At 58.0% G+C, this 15,852-nt stretch overlaps 7 protein-coding genes across 7 annotated transcripts; 3 read left to right on the top strand and 4 right to left on the bottom strand.

Moving 5' to 3' along the window:
* Positions 1-1,376: 1,376 nt before the first annotated feature.
* KIN28 (TFIIH complex serine/threonine-protein kinase subunit kin28) lies at positions 1,377-2,767 on the top strand (the record flags this gene model as incomplete). Its single annotated transcript, XM_028616850.1, has 8 exons — positions 1,377-1,419; positions 1,469-1,519; positions 1,575-1,601; positions 1,642-1,748; positions 1,785-1,964; positions 2,023-2,141; positions 2,181-2,367; positions 2,420-2,767. The coding sequence occupies 8 exons, from the start codon at positions 1,377-1,379 to the stop codon at positions 2,765-2,767; spliced, it is 1,062 nt and encodes a 353-aa protein (XP_028480707.1).
* Positions 2,768-2,877: 110 nt separating this feature from the next.
* EHS24_001043 (uncharacterized protein) lies at positions 2,878-5,291 on the bottom strand (the record flags this gene model as incomplete). The annotated part of the gene is made up of 6 exons (XM_028616849.1): positions 2,878-3,516; positions 3,575-4,087; positions 4,125-4,742; positions 4,783-5,066; positions 5,117-5,189; positions 5,244-5,291. 6 exons carry the CDS (start codon positions 5,289-5,291, stop codon positions 2,878-2,880), a joined length of 2,175 nt encoding a protein of 724 aa, XP_028480706.1.
* Positions 5,292-5,630: 339 nt separating this feature from the next.
* EHS24_001042 (uncharacterized protein) lies at positions 5,631-7,011 on the top strand (the record flags this gene model as incomplete). The annotated part of the gene is made up of 4 exons (XM_028616848.1): positions 5,631-5,727; positions 5,827-6,045; positions 6,095-6,266; positions 6,306-7,011. The coding sequence occupies 4 exons, from the start codon at positions 5,631-5,633 to the stop codon at positions 7,009-7,011; spliced, it is 1,194 nt and encodes a 397-aa protein (XP_028480705.1).
* A 202-nt stretch (positions 7,012-7,213) lies between these two features.
* Positions 7,214-8,104, bottom strand: EHS24_001041 (uncharacterized protein; the record flags this gene model as incomplete). Its single annotated transcript, XM_028616847.1, has 2 exons — positions 7,214-7,585; positions 7,625-8,104. 2 exons carry the CDS (start codon positions 8,102-8,104, stop codon positions 7,214-7,216), a joined length of 852 nt encoding a protein of 283 aa, XP_028480704.1.
* Positions 8,105-9,068: 964 nt separating this feature from the next.
* Positions 9,069-10,666, bottom strand: EHS24_001040 (uncharacterized protein; the record flags this gene model as incomplete). Its single annotated transcript, XM_028616846.1, has 7 exons — positions 9,069-9,145; positions 9,192-9,784; positions 9,823-9,876; positions 9,920-10,170; positions 10,226-10,355; positions 10,406-10,533; positions 10,586-10,666. The coding sequence occupies 7 exons, from the start codon at positions 10,664-10,666 to the stop codon at positions 9,069-9,071; spliced, it is 1,314 nt and encodes a 437-aa protein (XP_028480703.1).
* A 33-nt stretch (positions 10,667-10,699) lies between these two features.
* Positions 10,700-12,415, bottom strand: EHS24_001039 (uncharacterized protein; the record flags this gene model as incomplete). Its single annotated transcript, XM_028616845.1, has 1 exon — positions 10,700-12,415. One exon carries the CDS (start codon positions 12,413-12,415, stop codon positions 10,700-10,702), a length of 1,716 nt encoding a protein of 571 aa, XP_028480702.1.
* Positions 12,416-12,769: 354 nt separating this feature from the next.
* Positions 12,770-14,870, top strand: EHS24_001038 (uncharacterized protein; the record flags this gene model as incomplete). Its single annotated transcript, XM_028616844.1, has 9 exons — positions 12,770-13,200; positions 13,252-13,274; positions 13,310-13,389; positions 13,436-13,668; positions 13,731-13,759; positions 13,801-14,100; positions 14,142-14,186; positions 14,227-14,676; positions 14,761-14,870. 9 exons carry the CDS (start codon positions 12,770-12,772, stop codon positions 14,868-14,870), a joined length of 1,701 nt encoding a protein of 566 aa, XP_028480701.1.
* Between the last annotated feature and the right edge of the window lie 982 nt (positions 14,871-15,852).

The raw sequence follows: 15,852 nt of genomic DNA, 5'->3' as shown, positions 1-15,852 counted from the left end.
GGGGGCCTTGTGTGTGTGTGTCCCGGTGTGGTAGTTGAACGGGCAGACACAAGGGCCAAGTTCTCGGTGGGGCTCGACCCGTGCCTTCTGGTCACCAGACGGCAGAGACTGTGAGTACGTGAGTGGGGGTTGTCACCACCCCACTCACCTCGAGCAATGCCCAACCTAGCCCGGAAAATCAAGACACGTCCCCCTCGCCATGAATCATGGCCGCTTCACTTGCGGTTCGGACGCGGATCATCTGGGTTACACGGCCCACGGAGACAAGGAACAAATGCATGGTGACTACGGGAATTGCCCGCCTATGAGTCACGATAACCGCATAACAACACCCGTTGGGGTCTGAGGGTGGGGAGTAACCGTTTACACTTTACTTTTCTGTCGACGGGTTCCTTCCAGTCACTCTCCTAGCGCTGTTCACGTCAGGGCCACCCCCTTGCGAGACCAGTTCCGGGGGTGTCCCGGTGACTTGGAGACGTCGCTGAATGTCACTTGACATTCCGCCCCGTGCTTGGCCTCCTCTCCTTTTTGCGCTCCTCGCCGCAATTCCTCGGATTTTTAGCGCTCTATCCTTCATGTTATCATACTCCGGCGGAGTTACGGTATGAACACTCTGTGGTGGGGGCAGAGGTACCGTACCAGCCTGGGCACACGCAAAAGGCCCCAGAACCGTGCCGTGCTTTCGAGGCCAATAAACTTCACCTCCCTGTCGCGGGCGGAATAAATGGTCGTCGTCATGCAAGTCGTCATCATCATTTAAGTGTTCGGCTTTCGGGAATCTTGTGTCTTTGGGCAGCAACTTGTTGTGCGAAAAGGATCTCCCGCTCCACATGAGCACTCACTGGATGTTACCTTCTCGATCAAGTCCGCTCACTCCACAACTTCCTTCCTTACCGCTGCGTTGACGGTGTTAACCCGTGTTCGCGAATCGCTTGGTCTCATAAGACTCCTTTGCAATCGTCGTTCCGGATGGGACCACTCTTTGCCCGCTGAGGACAGAACTCTGCCTGTGGCGTTGGGGCCTGGGGCTGTGGGTGAGAATGCGTCGTTATGCTATACGTGTGGAAATGGGGAGTCTGGATCACATGTGTAGATATTCCAAGCGATTGCTAGTCTGCACGATCCGCACAGCGACAGGAAATTCGATGGAATCTGATAGCTTCCATGCGGAGAGGCAGCGCGTTGGAATCATTCGGCTATGCCCTGGGCCTGGGGGCTTCATATAATAAACATGCGTCCCAAGTTTGATTCCGTCCAGATTGCCTCCGCACGCAGGCGGTGGTGGAGGTGCATCCGTTGTCATGTTGCAGTCTCTGCTCTCCACACTCTCATTTTCGTCGTCACAGCCCCCCCACCCACTAACCTTGACGCCCATCATGGATCTCGCAGCGCTGGAGAACCAGACGCGTGCAGAGAGGTGTAAGTTGTGCTGCAAAAGTGTGCCGTCCGTCAGCAGCTGATGAGCTAGGGGAGAAGGGTGTCAAGATCGGTGAAGGTACTTTCGCCAATGTTTACAAGGGTGAGTCGCCGAGAGCAAGTGGGAGTATGTGGTCATGAAGGCTGACGGATTACAGGAACAGAAAAGGCCACTGGGAGGAAGAGTGAGCTTGGGCATGTCCCGGGGTCATGAGCTGACAACAGTCGCTATCAAGAAGATCAAGGTCGGCGAGATGAAGGATGGCCTGGACATGACCGCGCTGCGCGAGGTCAAGTTTCTCCAGGAGCTACACCATCCCAACATCATTGGAGTGAGCTGGCATGGATGTGCCTAGCTGACAATCCAGCTGCTCGACGTCTTCTCTGTCAAGCAGAATGTCAACCTCGTGCTCGAGTTCCTCGACACCGACCTCGAGGCCGTCATTCGCGACAAGAGCCTCATCTTCCAGCCCGCCGACATCAAGTCTTGGACAGCCATGTCTCTCCGTGGACTCGAGTACATTCACAGAAACGGGGTCTTGCATCGTGTAAGTGTTCTCAGCTATTTGGTATATAAGTGCGAGGCCAGAGCTGACGACCTCCAAGGATTTGAAACCCAATAACTTGCTCATTGCTTCCACTGGCGAGCTCAAGATTGCGGATTTCGGTCTGGCCCGCGAGTTTGGTGATGCCAAAACACGCATGACCTCACAGGTTATTACACGGTTAGTTTCACATGGGAAGCGTTCGAAACTGACAACCAGGTGGTACCGTCCTCCTGAGCTGCTCTGGGGTGCGCGTTACTACTCTCCGGCCGTGGACATGTGGTCAATTGGTACCATTGTCGTCGAGCTGGTGCTCAGAGTGCCCTTCCTTGCAGGCGACAGCGACATTGACCAGCTGAAAAAGACATTCCACGCCATGGGCTCGCCGACAGAGCAGGACTGGCCTGTGAGTTGTTGCCTTGGGATCCACATGGATACGTGTCCTAACGCTTCCACAGGGCCACACAAAGCTTCCCGACTACCACGAGGTTGCCGGATACCCTCCGAACCCGTGGTGGAACCTCGTCAGTCCGCTGGGCAGGGACGGTCAGAACCTGTGTCGCGAACTGCTCAAGTTTGACCCAATGGCGCGAGTCTCGGCCAAGGCCGCTCTGCACCACAAGTTCTTTACGACCGGAGAACGTCCCACTGCGCCTATTCTCTTGCCCAAGCCTCTTGCCGAGCTGAGACCGCGTGACATTGCCCCCCAGGATGTGGCGGGCATGCCGGACTCCGGCACCAAGCGCAAGAACACTACACCAAACGGTACCGAGCAGCGCAGCATTGCGCGAAAGCTGTTTGCCTGAGTGAGATGTTGTACACTAGTTATGCATGTGGTTGGAGCAGAGCAAATGCAGGGTATGGAAGATAATGTACACAAGGCAAATGGCACAGGAAAACTGGAGGACCCTGTAATCTATGCGCGAGATGACCAGTGAGCCTCGGCCCAGGTACCCTGGACGGCACGAGTGACAGCGCCGGCCAGACGTCCACTCTCGTCAAACTGGGTCCACACGCGCGCAACGTCGAGGGCGAGACGTTGTGTCGAGGTCGGGACCTTGGCCCAGGGGCCCTCCACAGCTCCCTTGGTGGGGTGCGCGAGGTGAAAGAAGGGGCCCATCTTGGCAGCAATCGCCGCAAAGACGCCGGGGGCGATGAGCGAGTATGGTGCGTCAAAGCCCGTAGGTCCGCGCGTGCCAATGTCGAGGAGGAAACGGAGGAGCGTCTCGGACGTCTCGGGATCACGCGCTCCCAACTCCCAAAGCGTACGCGGGGCTGAGCTCAGCCAAGTGTTGATGAGCTCGCGCGTGGGTGAGGAAGCAGGGATGAAGAAAGCCAGCGTGGAGAACCGGTCTTCGTGGGCATTGACAAGCGAGACAAGGAACGCGTCAGAGGCGCGACGCTTGTTGCTAGAACTAGCTTGGCGGAGGACGGCGTCGAGGAACGCCTGGCCGATCGACGCGCCGGGCCGCAGGAACAGGGTCCAAATGACGGGCAGCAGCTCGGCATACGACGATGCGCTCAGCGGAGGAGCAAGAGCGTCGGGGCTTGGTTCCTACAAACGCGTCAGCAATCCGTGGCGGACGTGTGGCACGAATCTCTTTGGCACTCACCAAGCATTCCTCAATCCACTCGGCTGCGAATCGGAAAGCGGCGTCGTTGGACGCAGCCTTGCCTCCACTACCGGTCTTGAGCCCGGCCCATGCCGCCTCAATCGCGCGCACGCGGTACCGCCAACCGTCTTTGCGGCGCGCCAGCGTAATCGCCGGCGCCTTGGGCGCCAGGACAGCCGCCAGCTTGGCATAATGAAGCGAAAGTTCGAACATGATAGCACTGGCGTCCGTGGCGGCAAGCGACCCCTTGTTGAATGGGAACCAGCCGGACATGCGCCTGACATAGTCGGAAAACGACGACTTTAACTCGGCAGCGGCGGGCAGCGAGCCAAAGTCGGAAGACTCGAAAAAGGTGCGGGCAAAGACCCACACAAGCTCGGTGCAGGCTGAGCAGAGATTCAGGGATACCTCGTCGATTGTCGCTGAGGTCGATGCAGAAGAGGGAGGGAACGCAGAGGGAGCCGACTCCATGAACGTCGAAAGGAGGAGGGAGTGGAGAGCAAGGTACGTTTTCTTTCAAGTTAGCACAATACTGGCTCGTCAAACTCACGGTAAGCTCCTCCACGGCACCGTTACCAACAGCGAGGTCGACACTGCGGATCTTCTCTCCACCGTCAAACTCGCACTCAACACCCCACACGCTGCTGGTCTGGAGCGACCACTGGTCGGAGGGGAGGGCATTGAGCTCTGTGAGGGTCCACTCTCCCAGCTTGGCCTTGGCGGCCCTCTTGGGAGAGATACCAGGCTGGGCAGTAGATTCGAGAGCTTTGACAACAAACGTCTTGATCGTGCGCAGGATAACAAGCTTGGTAGCGGGAGTGAGGCGGAAACCAGCCTGTGTGCTGGCGCCCTTCTCCTCTCCCAGACCGGCACTGAGGCGAAGACCATCAAAGATCGTTGATCCGCTGGTCGGAATCGCGCTCACTGGCGAGCTGGTGGAGGAAGAGGGGTCACTGGCGGGCCAGTTGCCAACAACGTCGGCAGGGTGGGTCTCCAGGAGCAGTTCGACGAGCTTGCACGCATCGATGCGAATGGCAGGGAAGATGTGCGACAGAGCCGACGAGATCTGGAGCTGCAGGAGACCGAGGTATGGCGAGAGGGCCTGCTTTGGCAGACGAGGAAGATACCAAGCCAGAAACTCGTGAAGAGCCCTACGCACATATCCGTCCTGAAGGTTAGCAACCTGATGTCGCTGGCTGTTGACCCACCTCGTCGTTAATCATGCCACCGCATGCGCGGACAACCTTGGCCACCTCGCCGTGGCGCTCGCCCAGCTTGACGCCCTTGTTCACACCGTCAATAATAATCTCCTTGAGATGGTTGAGAGAGTCCTTGCGCACGCCAGCGTTGACATGACGCAGCTGGATGAGGACATCGTCAATCGTCAGGCCCGAGGCGGTGGTGGGGATGGCGGAGGCCGATGGACCGGCCTCAGCATCGGGAGCCTTGTTGATCGCACGGTCAAGCTGCTTCTGCGACGGAAGAGCAATGGCTGTGGTCGTGTCAGCTAGTGGCCTAGAACAGCAAGTCAGCTACACGCACAGCGAGCCTTGAACGAGGTGTCGGTAGCATTGTCGGCGGCCTTCTTGCCCTTGCCGAGCTTGAGCTTGGCTTTCTAGAGGACAAGCGTGAGCAGAATGTCTGCGGGTAGCAAATGTATAGGACATACTTTGAAGTCTGCCGCCTTTTCGTTCTTCTTTTTTGTTGCCTTGGGCATGGTGGTCGATGGATGTGTCTAGCTGAGATTTCTGAAAGATGGTGGACACAAAGGTACACAATACTTCATGCCTCCGGGACCTCCACCGGGAATTGGTAGGCGTGCCATGTTGCGCCTTGGGGGGAATCAGAAATAGGCGCCCGGTGCTCCTTTTTTCCAGCCCGAAGTGCTGGCCGTGGGCCGTGCTCTTGCGCGCGCGCCCACGGGCGCCGAGGGCCAGCAGACCCCGCCGCCGCGCCACCGACGGCCACACCACGGATGCTCGGATGACTCTGTGCTGGCACGCGTAGACGTTTGTTTGCTGTGCGGCCATCGCTTTCCTCGTCGTCTCCATCCACCATGGGTCTCTTCAACAGAAAGAACAAGGAGCCATCCGACACCGTCGACGCAGACGTCGCCAAGGAGGACAAGGTCAAGTGGTCCAAGCGCCCAGCCAGTGAGTTGCAGTCAGCTGCCTGCTGCGCAGGTCCACCCAAACATCATTGTCGCCTCTCCACCGCCCCCCCTCTCGTCTTTCCTCCGCTGACATAACCAGACACCGCGTTCAAGCAGCAGCGTCTCAAGGCATGGCAGCCCATCCTCACACCGAAGGCGGTCCTCCCCACCCTCTTCCTCATCGGTATCATCTTCGCGCCCATTGGCGGCCTCATCATCTGGGGTTCTGGCAAGGTCACCAACATTAGCCTCGACTACACCCAGTGTGACGCCAATGCCCCCACCGACGGTTCTTGGGCTGACATGCCCACGTATGACTGTACGTGTCCCCAGCCTGGTACACAGCATTTTCCACTAACACTTGCCAGACTCCCTCTCGTCCAGCTCATCTGTCAAGAAGAGCTCCATTACCAAGCCGCAGTGGACGTTCTCCAACGACTCGTCGCGCGCTGTTGGCGAGCAGGCCCAGTGCCGCATCCGCTTCGAGGTTCCCTACGACCTTGGACCGGGCGTCTTCCTCTACTACAAGCTTACCAACTAGTGCGTTGCCCTGTCTGGCTGCGTCATGCTAACGCTCAGCTACCAGAACCACCGTCGCTACGTCCAGAGCTTTGACTCTGACCAGCTGCTCGGCAAGAAGCGTACTGCCAGCCAACTCGACGGCGGTAACTGCAAGCCCATCACGAGTTCCGGTGACAAGCCCATCTACCCGTGCGGTCTTGTGGCCAACAGTGTGTTCAACGACACCTTCCCTTCGGTTGTTCTCCTCAACTCGAACATCGGCGCCGACAACACGACTTACAACTTTACCGAGAAGGGTATTGCTTGGCACGGCATTGCGAAGAACTATGTCGCTACGCCAACATGGCCTGCGAGCCCCTCGGACGCGCTCCCCCCTCCCAACTGGGCTCTTCAGTACCCCAACGGCTACACCGAGTGGCCCGACCTCGCTTCCGACGAGCACTTCCAGATCTGGATGCGTGTCGCTGCCCTCCCCACCTTCCGCAAGCTCTGGGCCCGTAACGACGACGAGGCCATGACCGCGGGAACGTACGAGGTTCTCGCCAACATGAACTACCCCGTCAAGGAGTTCAGCGGCACAAAGTCGATTGTCATTTCGACCGTGTCGTGGATTGGCGGCAAGCAGCCCTTCCTTGGCTGGGCGTACGTCGCCGCTGCCATCCTCTGTGTCTTCCTTGCCCTCGCTGGTCTTATTAGGCACCTCGTCAAGCCACGCAAGCTCGGTGACATGTCTCTCCTGTCATGGAACCAGCCCACCCGGTAAAAATACCGGTGTACGTAGAAGGACGAGGCGATGTTTTTCGTTCAGTGATCCGAAAGGCGCTGTCGAGATATATACCAGTAGAACACGATCTGGATTGAGATCGGAGATGATGTAGGTTACGGTGATGCTTAGAGACTGCAGTGTTGCGCAGTATGCTATGGACTGCAATTGAAAGAGAGGAGCACAGAATGGTTACAGATATTCAGTACCAAAACGAAACACTCCAGCAAACGTTGCCACCCTCGCCCCGCATGGCGTGCCACCATCCAGGTGGCATGACGAGCATGTCACCCGAGTGCAGCACGGCCTCGAGAGCGTCGGGATAGACGTGCTCGAAGAAGGCCGGGAAACGCTTCCTGAGTGGCTCCAGTGGGCCATCGCGTAGAATGGGCACTGTGGACGTGTTGCCCATGTACTCGCTCGCCAGTGTGGATGCCGCTGGCTCTTCCTCGGAAGCTTCGTCGCCTCGCTCGTCGTCTTTGCCGTACGCGTACATGTGCGGCCCGGCACTCGGCGGCGCTAGCCAGACCCGTTTCGAGCCGAGCACTTGGGCATAGCAGTTGAAATATGGGTCCTGTTGTCAGCTGTATCCAATACGCGCCATGTAGCTCACGGTATGTGCAGGGCTAACGACGTGGCGCCCAGGTCCGATCCACACGTTTGTAAGAACGTCCGGTGGTGGAGTGTACTGCGGTGCGTGTGGCGGTGTTGGTGGCTCGGACCACACGTAGTCGGGCAGCGCAATGTCGCGCTCTAGCGAGGGGAACTGGGTGAAGAGGGCGTGCTGGGCAAGGTAGAGCGGTGCGTCGACGAGACTGTCCTCGACGTCCACTCCGCCCTGTTCCTGTTCTCCGTCCTCGTCATTCCCCCTAATAGTGGTCGTAGCGGGGACATGCCACCCAGTGGCCGCGAGAAACTTGTCAAACGGCACGATCCGCTGTCCCCACGCCTCCTCGTCATAGCTCTTGCCAACTTCAACGGGCACCACTCGCCCCTCCCCCGCAACCCGTTCGAGGAGGTACCTTGCGTCTTTCCATCGATCCAACGCTGGCCAGCGAGGAAGGTGCGTGTCATCTGCAAGGAAGCCGCGCATGATGAATGGGTGAGACGTCAAGCCTGGGTCGGTCGTATATGTGTCTGGTGTGGGTGGCGAGCGCTCTGGAACGGGGTTCGGGGCAAAGAGGAGGCGAGGCTGAGGCGAGCATGGGTCCGACAGGCGTGGGCGTTTGGCCGGTCGAGGAGATGAGGTTGACGGCACCGGTGGTAATGGCAGAGAAGGGAGCTGGGCTTGGGTAGCACGTATGAGTGCCTGTACCCACTCCATCCTCTGCGCCCCAATAGCCCCAGCAACGATGATGGCCATGTCGAGACGTCGCACACTCTCGAGCCAGAACGCCCGTGTCTCCGTTGTCGTCATTGAAGTCTGTACCGCACTTGCATCGTGGTTCCATCTTGCATGTCCCCCGCATACCAGGTCGAGCGCCGAGAGCAACACACTGGCGTCGGTATACAGCCGTAATGTCGACCTGGGCACGACGTTGAATGGAACCCCCTTGACGCGCGCCTTTGCCAGACTAAGGAGCGTGCAGAGCGCGACGTTTGCTCGCTCCATTACTTCTGTCCTTGGAGGTTCCATCCCAGTGTCTTTCGATCCGTCCGTGTTGGTGGCGACCAGTACACCCATGTCCACCAGCGTGCGGTCGAGGAGGTCGGTGACGACTGGATCATACTCCCCTCCCGTCTCTGATTGTCAGCTTTCTAAAACCCATGGTGACCTGCCTACTGTTATCGTCCAGTTCAGCACGCATCTCCCGCAGGACCTTCTCTACGATGGGAGGCAGCCCCATCGTTAAAAGTGGTCGTTGCTAGCGAAAACGTGAATAATAGAAAGTGCAAGTTGCCGCCAAGTCATGTTGGGAACAGCCCAAATCAAAACAAGCGGATGCAGATTCCAGAAATCAGTCCACCCCCAGGCTGAAAGCACACATTGTTTTTGTCTCTAACAAATCGTCCTTCATTCATACAGAGTCATATTTGAGTTCACCAGGCTACATGGTCTATACCTGGAACAAGCGAAGAATAAGGTAGGCCGTAGCACACAGGAAGCGGAACGCTGCCATGCCAGCGACGAAGACTGTGGAGTTAGTATCCCCTCACCAAGGACCGGGCCCGCAACTCACTGAGGATAACCATCATGTAGATGGATGTGCGCGAGCTACCGTTGGTGAACGTGGACGACGTATCGCTACCGGCCAGGATCAATCCGGCAAGGAGAGCGTTGGAGAGTGACCAGAGAAGCAGGAGGTTGGTACGGAAGTTTGCGTAGTTGTCCTTCTGCTTTTGCTCCTGGCTCTCAGGCTTGACGGGCATTTCGTCCGAATCCACACGGGCACGCTTGATACGGATGTTGTCCAGCGCGTCCTGGTAGAACGAGTCGATGTCCTGCTGAGCCGAAACGAGCTCGGCCTCGACGTTCTTGCCGACACCCTTGATCTCACCGAGATCCGAGGCCGTGGCCGTGTCTCCCTTGGTACCCCACGACAGGTCATGGAGGTTCGAGTAGGCGTAGATCTGGAGGACGTTGATGTAGGTAGGGCTGAACAGGAGGTACTGAAGGAAGCAGGTGACAATATGCCACGGGTCGAGGGCGAAGAGGGACGAGATCACAAAGATACCGTATGTGGCACATAGCGACACGACCATACGCGCGAAGACGGGCTGGCCGATTTGGTTGATCGCCTTGACCGTACACACCACACCGCAGATCAACATGCTGATAGGTCAGTCGACGTGAACTTTCCGAAAACCTACTATAGCGTGAGAGCAGCAAAGATGCAGATTGCAATCTTGTACTTCCATGGGGCACTGAAGTGGTCAGTACACACCTAAATTGCCTTGTCGGACTCACCCTTGAGGACGGTTACCCATGCCGAAGATGAAACATGCAACGACGGTACCCAAGTAAATGTACTGTAGAATCGAGTTGACGACGGAGAGACCCTTGATATCGGAGAGCGAGTTGGTGAGAATGACAAAGAAGATGTAAAAGTTGGCGAGGGAGAACCAGCCGAAGAGCAAGTTGAGGAAGTTGTAGAAGAACTCAATCATGAGCGAGACACGGCGAGCAAACGAGTGACCAGAGCCCCAGATACGGCGCGTCTGCATGAGTGCGTACACCTGTGAGTCAGCTCGTGTCCAACACCATGTAGCTTACCGCTGCGAAGAAGGAGCCGTTCAGCCAACGCCTGCGCTGTCCGATAAACTCAGGGACAGAGTCGGGACAGTCAGTCTCGCCGACGGCTGACTTGACGTATTTGAGGACCCAGTTGGCATTGGGCTTGGCACTGTAATGGTCAGCTATAGCTGGGGCGGGCCCGCCTTAGCTCATACTTACACAATCTCAAAGCAGAGGACACGGTCCTCGGCAAGGTACATGTTGGCCGTGAACGAGTCGGCCTTACCGGAGTGAAGGTCCTCGCCCATAAAGTAGGACGCGAGAGGTCCCTTGCCGTTGGCATCGTTCTGGAGTGCAATGTACTGGTGGGTTAGCTCGCCCGGCAGACACTGGACCCACCCTATATGCCGAGAAAGCACCGGGAAGCACGGCACAGTAGCCGAACAGACTTTCCATGGGCTTGTCAAGAATGTTGGACATCTTGTACTCAAAGTTCTGCGCAGCGACTGTTTGTTAGCACTCATAACCATCTCCCAACTCACCAAGAGGGTTCAACAGAAGCTTCCATGCCTTGCCCTTGAAAGCAGCAATTTCACCACATGCACCGCCGACGTTTGAGTTGACATCAAACGCCTTCCAGAGGTGGTAGAGCGACTTGGGACCGGGCATGGTACCGACATCCAGCAGGATACAGATGTTGGGCTGGAGGAGTGGACCAAACGCGTTGAAGAACCACCTGTGCGAGTTGATCTTCTTGGCGTTCTTCTCCTTGAGACAGAAGATGATCTGGCAAGGAACAATACCCTTGTCCGGGTACTTGAAGTGAAGCTCAGGGTCGAGAGCAAAGCTTGTCGTGTACTCGAAGACGTGCGCGGTGACGGGACGGTCCTTGACCTTGTTGGTCATCGCACCTTCCTGGTACACACCAAGCGCGGCGAGACAGTCGAGAACACGCGGGTTACAGTTCTTACGTCCGTCCGACACGATGCAGACGACGACCTTTTGCCAGCCGTTGGGACCCCAAGTACGCGAATTCTTCCTGCCACAGAGGTGGGCAATGTTCTTCATGACGCCGTAGAGCGTACGGCAGAAGAGCTCAGCGTCCTCGTTGTACATTGTAATGACGACGAAGAGCTCGGTCTGGCGAGGAGGGTCGAAGCGGTTCTGACGAAGCAGGATGCCAGACTGGGCAAACCCATCCGGATCGGTGGTGACGGCAGTGTACCTGGTCGTCCTCATCTCCTCAACGCCCTTGACAGGTAGGAACTGCTGGAGCCTCGTAGGGATCGGCATGTCAACAGCAAACATACCCGTGTCGTCGAGGGTGACCTGCTGCTTGACACGCCTGTGGGCTCCACGACGACCGACACGGCCAGTGGGTGCCGGGCCATAGTGGGGGTGAGCCTCATCTTCGTGGCCATTAGAGTGACCGTTGGAGATGGCATCGGTGAGGGGCACGGACTCGAAGTCATCGAGTGGGGGCTTGTACATCGAATCCCGGAAAGGAGCACCGCTCATCAGGGAGATGTCGCCGTTGAGTTCCGCGGCGTAGGCTGGACGCGGGGAGTGCGCCTGCGAGTAGATAGGGTCGCTGGTTCGATCCTGGTCGCCAAGTAGGGCTTTTTCAACATCGGTTGTGCGCTCGTAAGCCACGCTGTCATCAAAACCGGGAGAAGGAGAACGCGACGGTTCCCGCCCTCGGTTGGTCGCATAGCGGACAGTAGACGATTGGGTAAACCCAACGGAAAGGTCGGGGTGGTTTGGGTCGGGAGGTGGGAGATAGGCAGGTGCAGGCTGGAACGACTGACGAGGAGGCAGTGGCTGGGGAGTCCGCGAAGGAGCGAACTGCAGGGGAGTGGTGGACTGGATGGGTGGAAGAATCGGAGGTGTCTCACCACGAGCGCGGGCGAGCGCAGCTTCAAAATAGGGAAGGCGAGGCTGTGTTGACGCGGGCGACATGTAGCTGCCAGTCACAGAGGGTGCCATCGAGCCAACGTCCGAGCCCGGGATGGGAGCATACAGAGGAGATGGAGAGAAGCGGGGAGGTGGCGCAGGAGACGACGAAGGTGGGTGAGGGAGGAGGTGTGCGTGGGATCCATAAGAGGCTTGCGAGTGGTAACTTGGGGACATGGGAGGGTCATAGGGCGGCACGGGCGACGCGTTGCGGGGCATGTTGCCGATGCCAAGGCCGCTGGGGTCGAGGGACCCGTTGTTCTGTCTCCTTGACATGCTGCCGAGGAGGAGGATGTGTTACTGTGATGGGGGTTGTACACAAGAGAGGAGAGAGATGAGGAGAGACCACTGTTGTTTGATTGCCCACAGCTCTTGTTTGCGTTTTGGCTTCCGATCAGGTGCAACCCACGGAAGCAAATGGTCGTAATGACGGAAGCAAATACCAAAAGAAATCACACCCGTCGCAAGTGACATAGTGTACTTTCCCACGGTTGGATCCGAGGTGTGTGGAGACCCCAATGCCGCGCGCTTGTGGAGGTTGAGTGATGTGTGTTCATGAGGCCTCGTCGTGTCTGTCGTCTTCTCTCATACCCCCAGCCTCTTCCTTCATTGTACCCCATCACTCACACAATGACGAACCCCGTCGCTCCCACAGACGACGAGCACCGTGTCCCCGACCACCACTTCCTCGCCTACCCGCCCTTCCCCGCAAAGGACCAAACCGCCGCCATGGTCGAGTCCTTTGAAGACTTCAAGCAAGAGCCCATCATGATGCCTTCCCTCCCTCCCGGCGACTATACCGACGACGACCTCCGCCGTGGCCTCGATGGATGGACCGACGAAGCCGCAATGACCGGTACCGATGCGTACGGCCAGCAACTCATCGACCTCAGCATTGACCGCACTCCTGAGGCCGTTGCTGCCGCCAAGCGCGACAGGTCGAACCGCTACAACGAGCGCCAGCGCCTCCGTTGGCGCGTCAATGTCGTAGACGCGTTCAAGATTGGAAGTGACCCCAACTGGAATGAGCCTGAGGGTACTCTTAACGTGGACTGCGACATGTGAGTTGGGGTTTTGACGCCTGGTAGCTGTGGTAACTGACCATCAATCAGTTCTCGTCCTCCTTTCAACCGACGTACGTTCTCCCCTGATGAGCTTTACTGACGGCAGTGATGGATGCCACTCTAGGCTTCCTCGACTCGCGCTTCGATGCGTTTGGCAACAAACGCTGGAAGCAGCTCTTCGTCATGGTAGGCCATCAACTCGTCATTGATGGGGGCGCCGCTGATGGGATAGATTCGCTACGGCTTCGGCCTCAAGACCGAGTTCTCTGGTCTCCACTGGCCGGGAAGTGGTTCCTACGCCCAAAAGTACCACTACACCCATGCTGCGCGCCGTGGTGCAAGCTATGAGCAGCGTGGATTGATGAACCTCGACACTATCGGCGAGTCTTGCGCCCTTCTTCGCAGCCCCGAGCAGGCCACGCGTGGCTTCCTTGCCATGGCCCGTCGCGAGGCCGAAGCCGTTTGGTGAGTCTTCAGGAGTGCAGTGGGCGTGTGGACCTTGCGTGGCACTTTTGCTGACGACTTAGGGACATTGAGAGCGCGAAGAAGCTTACAGGTGAGTTAACGAGGGTGTATGGCGCTGACTTTTCCCCTCAGAGATCTTTGCGGCTTTCCTAGCTTACCTTGAGCACTACGAGGTCCTCTCTGACGCCTACCTCGCGCCCGCCATCCGCCGTGCCTCGCTCATGGCCAAGGCCGCGTCTCTCGCCCTTGTCCAGTCCAAGCAGATCGAGGACAAGATTGACCAGCCTGACGGACTCAACCACGCTGCTTGGGTCCTTCTTGGTGGCACGTACGGTAACCGCCAGGTTGTCGCCTCTGTTATCGCTGCCGAGGCGGAGAAGGAGCAAGTTGTCGACGACGATGAGAGCGATGGCGGTTGGAGTGCTCCTGACCGTAGGTGGCAACCACCTGTGAGCAGTGCTGACTTTTTCCAGTTGACCTTTCGAGTCCCGGCATGGCGTCCCTCACTGCCACTCAAGGTTCGTTTCATCCCCATGTGCTTCGTTCTAACGGACCTAGCTATCGAGGTACTCCAGCCCATGTTCGATCCCGTCCCCGTCGAGTCGCTGCGCCAGGTCAACTACCTTCCCTTCTCGCGCCGCAAGGTCGTAGCTCTTCTCCCACCCGACACGTCCTCTAGCGGCCCGGCATTCACCAAGACGTATTACCGCCTGCGCACAGTCCCTGCTCCGTGGACTGACGAGGAGCGGTGGCGTGAACCTGGGCGCCGTGCCCGTGAGGGTGACGGTGAAGAAGAGGAGGACGAGGTGGTGGAGGAGCACCCCGCGATCTTTGAAAAGGAGGAGGCAACGATGGAAGACACGGGCGACATTGATTTCTGGATTGACCCTGCGGGGCTCGACATGGCAGACCCAACCTGGATCATTGGGATGGGCTTCCGCGCGCGTTGGGCCGAGATTGGCAGCTCGATCGAGGGTCAGAGCTGGTGGATTCTCAAGCTCAAGGACTGTGAGTTTGTTTGCCGGCGTGCTGTCATGTCGTGTGAACGCAAGTCGCTATTTTTTGCATTGTTGACACAATCGAAAACAACAGATGTCCTGCCAGCCTTTTGGCAGTCTACTGAACAGGAACGGCTCGCGGTACAGAACGACCCGGCTGCGCCGTACCCGGCGCAGGCGGTTGTCGCTGAGCCGCCGGAGTGAGTGCCAAAAGGTCCCAAAGAGCCCGTGACGCCGCTGCTGCCGCCGCCGCCGCCGAGCCAAACCCAAGACGACGACGACCCAGCCAGGGTTTGAGGGCCTTTCCAAGCCGCGGCATGGGTCCCATGTCCGACACACGTTCCAGAACTGTAATCAGAGTTGTAACTCGCGCGCGAGAGTACACACAAAAACGAAATCACGCAACCACCAAAGCGACCACCCAGATCCCAAATGACCCGATAAGTTCGATCTCCAAGGCCCAACGATCCAACGACGGCCCATATCGACGACCCGTTTCCCACTCCCATGTTGACACCCACGCCACTGCCCATGCCCCCCCATGTAAACCTGCCACTATTGTTTTTCATTCCTCTCTCCCAACAGATGCATGTGTGCTGTCATGTCTCACATTTGCCGTTGCGCTACGAGCATCTAAACAGCCGGCGGGCAGCCGTCGGCGCGTCGGCCGACGTTTGCTAGAGACCAAAGGCCAAGGCCAGAGGGATACCAAGAGAACGCTCATGGTGGATGGCGGACCCCCATCACCCGCGTCCCGTAGCCCCCCCGTCCACTACGCTCTCACGCAGACAGGAAATCGCAGCGCCGCCGGCTTGTCCGTGTGGGTAACATCGAGACCCCGCCGCGCCCCGCCGGAGCGTGGCGCCGCCAGGTACAGACTCTAGACCTCTTGTGTGTGTGTTGGACGGCCCCCTCTGACCTCTGGCCCCTCTTTCCCGTGGTCCCGTTCCCTAAAACGCAAAAAAAAACAAGAGACAAATGTCCTGAACGCGCCGCACTGATAAGGGACCCTTTTCCTGTCATTCCTCCCATGGGTGTGTAGTGCAGTTCCCACACCCCGGTGGACCTCTGTGCGTGGACAAAGGCCATAGGACTCTGGGCCGGACGACCGGCGCACCCCCTAGTGGCCTGGTGTCCCCGCGCCGTCTCCCCCACGCGCTCCTCATTGCTTCGAGCTTCCTTGGAC

The sequence above is a fragment of the Apiotrichum porosum genome (genome assembly GCF_003942205.1).
Source record: "Apiotrichum porosum strain DSM 27194 chromosome Unknown scaffold_1, whole genome shotgun sequence".
Classification (NCBI taxonomy): Eukaryota; Fungi; Basidiomycota; class Tremellomycetes; order Trichosporonales; family Trichosporonaceae; genus Apiotrichum; species Apiotrichum porosum.
Note: the sequence above shows the minus strand (reverse complement) of the source record. Positions and strands in the feature narration are given on the sequence as shown.